The 12,007-nt window shown below is 31.7% G+C and overlaps 1 protein-coding gene across 7 annotated transcripts in view; it reads right to left on the bottom strand.

The window, feature by feature from the left end:
• Nucleotides 1-12,007, bottom strand: part of LOC134681078 (serine/arginine repetitive matrix protein 2-like) — a 59,753-nt gene that overhangs the window by 2,711 nt on the left and 45,035 nt on the right. For 2 of the 7 annotated variants that reach the window (XM_063540487.1, XM_063540488.1), the window contains 5 exons: nt 11,461-11,631; nt 6,129-6,185; nt 3,450-3,665; nt 2,990-3,139; nt 155-250 (listed from right to left, as the gene is read on the bottom strand). In XM_063540487.1, the coding sequence (XP_063396557.1) occupies nt 155-250; nt 2,990-3,139; nt 3,450-3,665; nt 6,129-6,185; nt 11,461-11,631 (690 nt within the window). Of the gene's footprint in view, nt 1-107; nt 251-1,210; nt 1,227-1,995; nt 2,012-2,989; nt 3,140-3,449; nt 3,666-6,128; nt 6,186-11,460; nt 11,632-12,007 lie in introns of those variants that run through there. The other 5 variants (XM_063540494.1, XM_063540492.1, XM_063540491.1 and 2 more) reach the window with 5 other exon arrangements.

The following is a 12,007-nucleotide window of genomic DNA, read 5'->3' as shown; positions in this document are numbered from 1 at the left end:
AAATGTTAACGAAAATTCCAAAAAATGCAAGAACAAATTTTAGTAAAAGCTGCTTTTGTTAATATCAAACTGGCTAGCAAGCTAAGAACTTGTAAACATTCTTATACCATGTTGTGGTTTTTTCATTAATCTTCCTAATCGATCATGTGATCACCTGTATGATTTGGATGACCTTGATCTTGGATATCGTGGCGACGACGAGTAAGAACGTGAATGGTGGTAATATCTGTTGTAACTTGACGACCTGGATCTTAACAGAGTGATAAAAAACAGAAAAGAAAATAAAGACATAGAAATCAACATAACAACAGCAACAGAAATAAATAAATAAAACATAAACAAGGAAATGCATGTCTTTCTTTTACAGGACTCAAATTTTGTAAATGGTCAGTCAAGGTTACTGTAAACCAACTTATTTTTGCGAAAGATTTATTTTCGTGACTTTCACAAGTAGAAAAAAATCACAAATATAAATCGTTGCAAATATGTCAAACTTGGATTTTTTCTTAAAAAATTACATCAAGTAAATTTGAGAATCGCGAAATGGGTTAGAAAGGGCTAAACGCAAAATAAACTATCCGTGAAAATAAGTTGGTTTACAGTATTTTTCTTAATTATCAAAAAATTTTCCACTCATATATTAAATTAAAATTTGTGATTGAATGAATCCAAGTCTAAAATTTTTGATATTGCGGCAGATTTCTTTTCCTTGACTTTGCAAAAATTTGTTCATGGAATTACATTCAGACATAGTCCATTTAAAATAAATATCTATAACATCAAGATTACAATAGAAAGCCATGCATTTTTTCTAAAGCAAAAGTGAAATAGTACAAGTTGCCTCTCTTTGAAAACAATATTTAAGAGATCTTTACTTAAATTGAAGTCTATTAGGTTCAAAGAATTTCTCAGAAGATCATAATCTCTGTAATCTTGGTTAATATAAGTCTTCAAAGACATCAGTATTTTTATTTCAAAGAGAGACAAAAGCATATAAATTATAATGAACATCAAGATATGAATGATTGAAGTTTATAACTAAACTAAAATAGAAGATTTGAGAGTAGAACAAGTATTATATAAGTTAAAGAAAGCCTTATTTTTAGGCAAATAATCATTCTTAGTGTATTTTGAAACACTCAGTTTCAGACTGGAATCAAGCCTCAACTCTAAGTTTAAGAAACCATCTAGGTGGTATTCTTATACTTACCAGGGAAATTTCTTTCCTAATAAGATTTTATTCAATCAATTTCAATTTTTTACCTTGCGGTCATAAAACTTTGAAAGCATGATTGATGTACTAAAACTCAGAAAATCAATCAATCAAAATACTGGATTTTGTATTTCGAGCATAAAGATTGTACTCTGAGTAAAGTTTTAAGGCATTTAAACCAAATTATGACAATATTATGTTGTAAATATAGCCCAAATATTGATAATAATTATTTTTAAAACATTTAAAATAGTAGTCTCATTTTTTCTGTACCACAAAATAATAAAACAATATTCTTATACATGTATCTTCATTATTTATGCAGTGTCAGTTCATAAACTAATTTCATTTGAAAAGAAGGTATATTGAGAAGACTCTACCATTTAGGACTGAGAATTTTAATTATCCCTATATTACTAAATTTTCCTTTAATCTTGTGAACTGATAATTTCGTTTCTTGGCTGAATCGAGTGATGTGAAAAATAATCGCTTGAAACTAAGGGACATGTGCAGTAGTTGATGAAATTAACAATGTCGTCACAGGTAAAATAGCGATAAACAGATTATCATTGGTCATCTCAACTCGATTGCTTTTCACACTTTGGCTGTCCCAGCTCAAGGGATTGAATCTAAACAGAAAATCAATCTCATTGAGATGACCGACAATAATCTATAAATATTTGTTTATTGCAATGTACAGAATAATTTCATTGGAAGAGCTGATCAGACTATAAGATTTATAGTTAGTAAATGAATTTCTGTTTAGATTCACACAAGCTTACCTATTATTCCATCTATCTATAAGACAACAAAACAACAACAAAATTGACAGGAAAGAAAACATAAATAATAGAATTGTTTGAGTTATATATATTGTCTAAGTGTATATTGTCTAAGTGATTTGTACATAAGATATATTTTTTCTAATAATCAATTTCATTAAAAATTTCAATTACTTATTTCTAATAATCAATTTCATTAAAAATTTCAATTACTTATTCTTCAATTTACCAATGTTTCATGAAGTAAATACTTTTTATTCTAATTAAGACAATATGTATATCATTTGTTTACTGTGCTAAACAACAAAATGAAAGAATAATGGCAATTAAAAAGAAAAGCACACAAATATAATTTAAACAAAGAAAAACAGAAAAAAAACAGTAAATAAAACATCATAAGATCTTAAATATATTTTTCTGTTTCTGTTTTGATTTTTTTTTTTTTTTTTTTAAATGGAATAGCATTATTGAGTTCTATTTAGAAACTATAATTATTCAAGCTCAAACCTGTAAGCTGGCAATAATACAATATATATTTATATACTAAAAATCATAATTCACAATACAACAGGAACAACACGAAAAAGTGATTTATCAGAAATCTGAAATCTATGTGTCAGCTTTAGTCACATTTTATTCAAGGATACCATAGCAAATTCATCAAAAACCAATCGTTCAATTACACTTGCAAAATATTCCAATTAATAAACAACAGATGGATAAAATTTTGGGAAACAGCAAATAAATCATTAAATTTATTTAGGATTTAAGCTGAGACTAAAAATTTGTTCATTGTTGAAGGTCGTACAGTGACCTGTAATTATTAATTTCTGTGTCATTTGGTCTCTTTGTGGAGAGTTGTCTCATTGGCTATCAAACCAAACTTCACTTTTATATACACAAAGTAAGATAATACTGGTAAGTCTTATTGATTGATTGCTGTGATGAAGTTTGCATGGTTTATTTTAGACAGGTCACCAGTTTATATTTCTACCTGGTTATTCTTCTTCTGTCTAAATGACTTGGTGATCCACGTCTACGTCTAATGGAAGTGCTCCTTTCTCGAGAACGACTTCGGGAGTAACTATGATGACGACCTCTGGAGTGACTTCTCGACCTTGATCTAGATGAGCTTCTACTGTGTCTGCAAAAGTTTCAAAAAAATGTCACCTATTCTAATGGAATAATATTCAGGTGCAGAACAGACATATTTTGTTTGTTTGAAACAAAATAATCTAAAATGTAATCCGAAATTCAAGATTCCATAATTCTATATTGATTGAAAAGAATATGTATCACTTCTGCCATGTGTGCTGTCATTTTATTACCCTATAAAAGAACCTGCATTGAGCACGCTGGCATATCCATCAAACCTTACGAAAAAGGGAAGAACAGAGACTTGCTCGCCTAACTTTTGCATAATGCTTGTTTTAACAATGATTGTCAATTCTAACCTTTTAGTTGAATAACTTCTACTTCTTGACCGTGACCTTGAAACAGAAGACCCTGACCTTGATGATCGACTTCTTGAGCTAGTTCTACTATGATGTCTGGAATGTCTTGATCGTCTAGACGATGACTTTCTCCTTGACCTTGATTCTGGAGAATAACTGATAGATCTACTGTTTGATTTCTTGGTTATAGATAGAGATCTGTGACTGGTTGGAGATCTGTGCAGAAAACGATTTATGAGTACTAAATGCATATAGTTTATAAATGAAAAATTAATGATTTTACTTTATGTGTTTTTGCCTACTATGTATCAAACAGGAAAAGGAAATAAATACATCGACTCACAGGTAGTATAGACTACAGAAATGCTCTGCTATATGAATTGTACACTAGTTACAGTGAATAAAGAACACGGCAGACTCATCACATGTACCAAACACCATCATATTAAAACCAGTTCTTGTATCACTTCATTAGATTTTGGTTCAACACGCAGTACAATATAAACTGCTTTTATAATTCTTCATGGCTTAGCTTGGGGATATTATTAGCCCCTATCAAACATCAAGACCTCTAAGATTGGAAAAATGCAATGACTACTTTAACCACATATACGCACTAAGGAAGACATTTTGACAAAGCCACTGCCAGCCTCCTAGCCATTTAGGACATGAATTCTCCAAGAAACTTTTTTTAAAAATTGAAAACATTTCATTTTAGACTCACTTTCAGTCTTTTCATATTTTTTTTTCACTGATAGTTACATTTTATCTTTGTTAGGGCCCCGCCGACTAAGGCGGGTCGCCCTATAGTGATCAGTCTGTCCGTCCGTCCGTCTGTCTGTCCGTCCGTCCGTAACACTTTCGTGTCCGCTCCATATCTAGAGAACCATTATGATTTCATACTTAATACTTAACATGATTATCAACCAACACCAGAGGGTGTGTCATGTTGTATGTACAACTTTCTAGGTCAAAGGTCAAGGTCAAAAAATTTGGTTTTAGTTGACAACCCCCTGTCCTGTGGTGAAGATCGTGTCCGCTCCATATCTAGATAACCGTTATGATTTCAAAGTTTATACTTGACATCCATTTCAACAACCACCAGAGGGTGTGTCATGATGTATGTACAACTTCCTAGGTCAAAGGTCAAGGTCAAAAACTTTGGTTTAGAGTTGACAACCCCATGTCCTGTGGGATTGTGTCTGCTCCAAATCTAGATAACCGTTATGATTTCAAAGTTTATACTTGACATCCATTTTAACAACCACCAGAGGACGTGTCATGATGTATGTTCAACTTCCTAGGTCAAAGGTCAAGGTCAAAAACTTTGGTTCAGATTTGACAACCCCGTGTCCTGTGGGATTGTGTCCGCTCCAAATCTAGATAACCGTTATGATTTCAAAGTTTATACTTGACATCCATTTTAACCACCACCAGAGGGCGTGTCATGATGTATGTACAACTTCCTAGGTCAAAGGTCAAAGTCAAAAAAACTTTGGTTTCAGTTGACAATCCTGTGTCTTGTGGTGAAGATTGTGTCCGCTCTATATCTTGAGAACCATTATGATTTCAAATATTATACTTGACATCCATTTTAACCAACACCAGAGGGTGTGTCATGATGTATGTACCACTTCCTAGGTCAAAGGTCTGTCTGTCTGTCTGTTGGTCTGTCCATCGCTAACAAATTTGATCCACACTATATTTTGAGAGGACAGCTGTTATTATTTCATACTTTATACCTGACAAACATTTTCAACTTAACATATATATAAACCAACACCAGAGAATGTGTCATAATGTATGCATCCTAGGTCTAAGGTCAGTCTGTCAGTCTGTCCATCCGTTTGTTGTTCTTAACAAATTGTGTCCGCTCTACCTCTCGAGAACCGTTAATATTTCATACTTTATACTTGGTGGGTCATAATATATTGAAGGCATAATTCTAAAAATATGTGACAAATATCAATTGGGCAGCACCTTTAAACATATTGTTCAAACATCAATCCATACATCCAGAAGTCACCTTAGAGTAGTCAACAATTAGTTCACATCATGCAGTCATATCACTATTATACTATGAAAGTAAGATGAGAATATTTATCAGTTTTAACTTAAAATCTTAGATTGAAATCACACATGAGACTCCTTAGAGTAGTCAACAATTAGTTCACATCATGCAGTCATATCACTATTATACTATGAAATAGTACTATCACTATTACCCCACGTTATTGACAGCGGGGCCCACAGAGATGGCTTCCATCTCAATGATATCTAGTTCTTTCAATTGTCTTCTAATTATTTTTTTTTATTGTTTCTGTTTCCTTTTTATTTGTGTTCAAAATTCAAGTTCATTCTTTTTGTATGGATGGATTTAAATTAGATAATGTGCTTTATAAATATTGTAATAATAATAATAATAAAATAACATTTTATTTGTCTAATTTGACTTGGTCAAAATGATAGAGAAAATCTATTTTTTTAGAAATTTAGATTAATATTTTCAAAACAGTTTTTTCCCCCATTTTACCTTGACCTCTTGACCCAAAATCAAACTCCTCTGAAATTTTTTATTTATTATATCTCAAAATTGATAATAAAAATATTGAACACCTTTGATTGGATGGGATAATTTGTTAGAATCAGTTTTATTCTAATGTTATAACAAAGATATACCTTTCAGCAGTGCTTCTGTCATGTCCATTCTTGTTTCCATTTTCTTTATGTTTCTTTCTGCAATATATTCATATATTGAATTAAATGTTAAAACATATTGTGATGTCCTGTCATTCAAAACTGAACTGAATGAATGTTTTAAGGGCACTTGATACAGTTACGTGGGGGGAGGTAATGATGCTTGCTAATGTATTGTAGAATGTTATTTTCACGACGTCAAACTGAAACATATTGGAACCAGATTCTCTGCAGGGCACAGCTTTATACGACCACAGAGTTCAAACACTGAACAGTTGGGGCAAGTATGGACACAACATTCAAGCTTGATACAGCTCTGAATTTGGATTGTGATCAAATAGTTGACACAACATAGGTTTCTGACACAGAATGAATTTGGTCTAAGAACTTTAACCTTAAGGGCATACGATACAGTTTTGATCCTGTATTTACAAGTTCATGAAAATTTGCATATAGGCTATTTTTTACCTGATTAAATCAAATATGTAATTAAAAATATACCTTCATGTGCTACTTTTTGAGTAAAATGAGGTCGAAATTTTGTATATTTGCTCAAAATTCAGATTTGTGGACGTAATTTCTTTTTCGAAAGAAAGACATAACTTTTTTGTTATAAAAGATAAACACAAATTGTTTTTTGTCAAATAATCGGTAATTTCTGTATTTTATAAATATTCGAAAAAATATGCGTTCTTTTTTATTCAGAAATAACTCATGTTTATCAAATGTTCATGAATTGAGGAAAAAACGTAATTTTTTACTGCATGTTTATCAAAATTTAAAAAAAATCCTCTATTTACAGTTTTATAAAATTTGGGTCACATAATCTCCCTTCAAAATGAAACAAAATGCCGTTTTGAAAAATAGGGGTCTATGAACTCGTTTTCAAATTAAATCAGTTTGAATGATAAAAATCAGTCGGAAAATGCATCTTTTCCCGATATCTCACTGTTTGACGTCGCGAAAATAACAAATTACGTTAGCAACGCCATTACGTTCCCTGTAACTGTATCGTATGCCCTTAAACGTAAAAATCTTAAATTGGACATTTACCTATTAATATGGTCCAATATCCAAAATATAAATACATGGTTAGCTTCAGCATATCAAAGAACCCAAAGAATAAAATTTTTGATGAAATCAAATAAAGTTCAATTTTGGACCCTTTAGAACTCAATGTGGACCAATTTGATAACAGGGCCCAAATATCAAAAATCTAAATACATGGTTTGATTAAGCATATATCAAAGAACCCCATATAGTCAATTTTTGTTGATATCAAACAAAGTTTAATTTTGGACCCCGATTTGGACCAACTTGAAAACTGGGCCTATAATCAAAAATCAAAATACATGTTTAGATTCAGCTGATCAAATAACCCCAAGGATTCAATTTTTGTTGATATCAAACAAAGTTTAATTATTGACCCAGATTTGGACCAACTTGAAAACTGGACCCATATTCAAAAATCTAAGTACATGTTTAGATTCAGCATATCATAGATCCCCAGGATGTCAATTTTTGTTGAAATCAAACAAAGTTTAATTTTGGACCCCGATTTGGACCAACTTGAAAACTGGGCCCATAATCAACAAGAGGCTCTCAAGAGCCTGAATTGCTCACCTTAATTCTTTTGGTTAAATCTCTCATCAATGATTATTTTGGCTTTTCAATTTATTTAAATGTTTTTTGGATCATCCTATTTTCTTCAAAAGCCAAAAAAAACAATCATTTTCTCCTATGTTCTATTTTAGCCATAGGAGCTATGTTTCTTGACATACAAGGAAATAAAATATAAAATTTATACTAGATACTCTGAAATTCATTTAGCCTAAGTTTGGCTGAAATTGATACAGCAGTTTCAAAGGAGAAGATTTTTTAAAGTAAGTCAACATGATGAACAAATTGTGAAAAAAGTCTTTAAAGGGCAATAACTCCTTAAGGGGTCAATTGACAATTTTGGTCAAATTGACTTAATTGAAGATCTTACTTTGCTGAACATTATTGCTGTTTACAGTTTATTTCTATCTATAATTATATTCAAGATAATAAACAAAAACAGCAAAATTTCCTTAAAATTATCAATTCAGGGGCAGCAACCCAACAACAGGTTGTCTGATTCATCTGAAAATTTCAGGGCAGATAGATCTTGACCTGATAAACAATATTACGCAACGTCAGATTTGCTCTAAATACTTTGGTTTTTGAGTTATAAGCCAAAAACTGCATTTGACCCCTATGTTCTATTTTTAGCAATGGCGACCATGTTTGTTGATAGATCAAAACTTTAGATACAATTTACTAACTAGATACCCTAAGGAACATTCAGTTAAAGTTTGGAAGTATTTGGCCCAGTAGTTTCAGAGGAGAAGATTTTTGTAAAAGATTACTAAGATTTATGAAAAATGGTTAAAAATTGACTATAATGGGCTATAACTCCTAAAGGGGTCAACTGACCATTTCTGTCATGTTGACTTATTTGTAAATCTTACTTTGCTGAACATTATTGCTGTTTACAATTTATCTCTATCTATAATAATATTCAAGATAATAACCAAAAACAGCAAAATTTCTTTAAAATTACCAATTCATGGGCAGTAACCCAACAACAGGTTGTCGGATTCATCTGAAAATTTCAGGGCAGATAGATCTTGACCTGATAAACAATATAATCCCATGTCAGATTTGCTCTAAATGCTTTGGTTTTTTGAGTTATAAGCCAAAAACTACATTTGACCCCTATGTTCTATTTTTAGCAATGGTGACCATGTTTGTTGATAGATCACAACTTTGGATACAATTTACAAACTAGATACCCTAAGGAACACTCAGTTAAAGTTTGGAAGTATTTGGCCCAGTAGTTTCAGAGGAGAAGATTTTTGTAAAAGATTACTAAGATTTACGAAAAATGATTAAAAATTGACTATAAAGGGCAATAACTCCTAAAGGGGTCAACTGACCATTTCCGTCATGTTAACTTATTTGTAAATCTTACTTTGCTGAACATTATTCCTGTTTACAGTTTATCTCTATCTATAATAATATTCAAGATAATAACCAAAAACAGCAAAATTTCCTTAAAATTACCAATTCAGGGGCAGCAACCCAACAAAGGGTTGTCTGATTCATCTGAAAATTTCAGGGCAGATAGATCTTGACCTGATAAACAATTTTACCCCGTCAGATTTGCTCTAAATGCTTTGGTTTTTGAGTTATAAGCCAAAAACTGCATTTGACCCCTATGTTCTATTTTTAGCAATGGCGACCATGTTTGTTGATAGATCAAAACTTCGGATACAATTTATAAATTAAATACCCTAAGGAACATTCAGATAAAGTTTGAAAGTATTTGGTCCAGTAGTTTCAGAGGAGAAGATTCTTGAAATAGTTTACGACGACAGACGACGACAGACGACGGACTACGACGGACGCCAAGTGATGGCATAAGCTCACTTGTCCCTTCGGGACAGGTGAGCTAAAAATCTAAGTACATGTTTAGATTCAGCATATCAAAGAATTTAATTTTTATTAAAATCAAACTAAATTTAATTTTGGACCTGAATGTAGACCAATTTGAAAAGGGACCAAAAATTAAGAATCTACATACACAGTTAGATTCAGCATATAAAAGAACCCCAATTATTCAATTTTTGATGAAATCAAACAAAGTTTAATTTTGGATCCTTTAGGCCCCAAATTTCTAAACTGTTGGGATCAAAACTCAAAAAAACTTCCCAACCTTCCTTTTTATGGTCATAAACCTTGTGTTTAAATTTCATAGATTTCTTTTTACTTGTACCAAAACTATGGGGCAAAAACCAAGAAAAATGCTTATTTGGGCCCCAAATTCCTAAACTGTTTGAACCAAAACTCCCAAAATCAACTCCAACCTTCCTTTTGTGTTCATAAACCTTGTGTTTAAATTTCATAGATTTCTATTTTTTTATACTTAAGTTATTGTGCAAAAACCAAGAAAAATGCTTATTTGGGCCCTTTTTTGGCCCCCTAATTCTTAATCTGTTAGGATCAAAACTCCAAAAATTAATCCCAACCTTCTTTTGTGGTTATAAACCTTGTGTTTAAATTTCATATATTTCTATTTACTTAAACTAAAGTTATAGTACGATAACAAATGTGTCTTCGGACAAAGACAACGACGACGCCAACGTCATACCAATATACGACGGTCATATAAAAAGATGCATTTTTCTACTTTTTTTTATGATTTAAACTGATTTTACTTGAAAACAAGTACATGGATCCCTTTTTTATGGCCCCGTAACGAAGTAGTCAGTGCCATATAGTTTGACACTTGTCCGAAATTCCGTCATTCCGCAACAAACCATTATACAGAGTTTTTTTCTAAACGCCTTCAGATATTGGGTTGATATTTCGTATGTGAGTTAACCATGATTTACAAATCAAGTTTAAGTTTTGTTTTGCTCCACTAATTTTTGCCAAAATTTCAGGATCCTTTAGGCCCCAAATTTCTAAACTGTTGGGATCAAAACTCAAAAAAAAATCCCAACCTTCCTTTTTATGGTCATAAACCATACTTTGAGAAATTGTTGAAAATCACAGTCATACAGACTTTTTTTCTAAACGCCTTCAGATATTGGGCTGATTTTTTTTGGTTTGTGAGTTAACCATGATGATTTACAGATCAAGTTTAAGTTTCGTTTTGCTCCACTAATTTTTGCTAAAATTTCAGGCTTTGTACTTTGAGAAATTGTTGAAAATCACAGTCATACAGACTTTTTTTCTAAACGCCTTCAGATATTGGGCTGATTTTTTTTGGTTTGTGAGTTAACCATGATGATTTACAGATCAAGTTGAAGTTTAGTTCTGCTCGGCTAATTTTTGCTGAAATTACGGGCTTTGGACATTGATAAATTTTTGAAAATCACAGTTATACAGATTTTTTTCTATATACCTCCAGATTTTGAGCTGATGCTTGATATATGCGACTACCATCATGTTTGTGTCCATGTGTTTATACAAAAATCACAGATTTTTCAACTTTTTGGGACGGGCCATTCGTGTCACTTTGACACATCTAGTTTTAAATTGCATTAGGCTTGATTCATAGGAAGATTATTTGTACCAATTTTAATTTGATGAATATTACCGCAAAAATGCAATTTTTTTTGTAAATTCTGAAATTTTGTTTAAATTACTTATTTCCAAAGAGCTGTTGTATATATAAAGTGCATATATATAAAGAAGATCTTCATAATGTTTCTACAAAAAAGTCTTGAGAAAACCTTAAAACTGTCGCCAGTATTTTCTCAAACTAATTTGACTTTCAACTAACCTTGGGCTGTGGGATCTTGTGGTTGACCTAGAAGATGACCTCCTGGATGACCTTGACCTTTTCCTTTTCTGTTTGTTGTCAGATGGTGGAGATTTTCTTTCATCTGTGTTCTCTTCTCGTTGCTTGTTTACTGTAGCTTTGATATTTTGGTTTATATCCTCATCTGAAGAACTGTGATGAAAAATTAACTTTTATATCATTACATTTAAATGAAATATTGATCAATTGATCCAAGGTTTTGGACAGAACTGCAAGGCTTGTGCCATACATTGGAAGGAACTGCTCTTTTCATTCAACACCACCTTAGAGTATAAAGAATGGTTCATTATCGTTATTATTGATCATCCTTCTTAGTTTGTCAATACTGCAGTATTGTTTATCATGCTATTTTTCAGTTTGAATGTTGTATTTCTTTGGGTCTTTTCACAATTGTGTATGCCCTTTCTATTCATATACTTATGCCTGATTATTTTGGGTTTGTTTGGTCACAGTGCTATCGTACAGTATATGTATCAATTTAGTTTGTCTATAAGTTCTAGATTATTTT

The sequence above is a fragment of the Mytilus trossulus genome, chromosome 8 (genome assembly GCF_036588685.1).
Source record: "Mytilus trossulus isolate FHL-02 chromosome 8, PNRI_Mtr1.1.1.hap1, whole genome shotgun sequence".
Lineage (NCBI taxonomy): Eukaryota > Metazoa > Mollusca > Bivalvia > Mytilida > Mytilidae > Mytilus > Mytilus trossulus.
The sequence above is the reverse complement of the archived record's forward strand: the minus strand, read 5'-3'. Positions and strand labels throughout refer to the sequence as shown.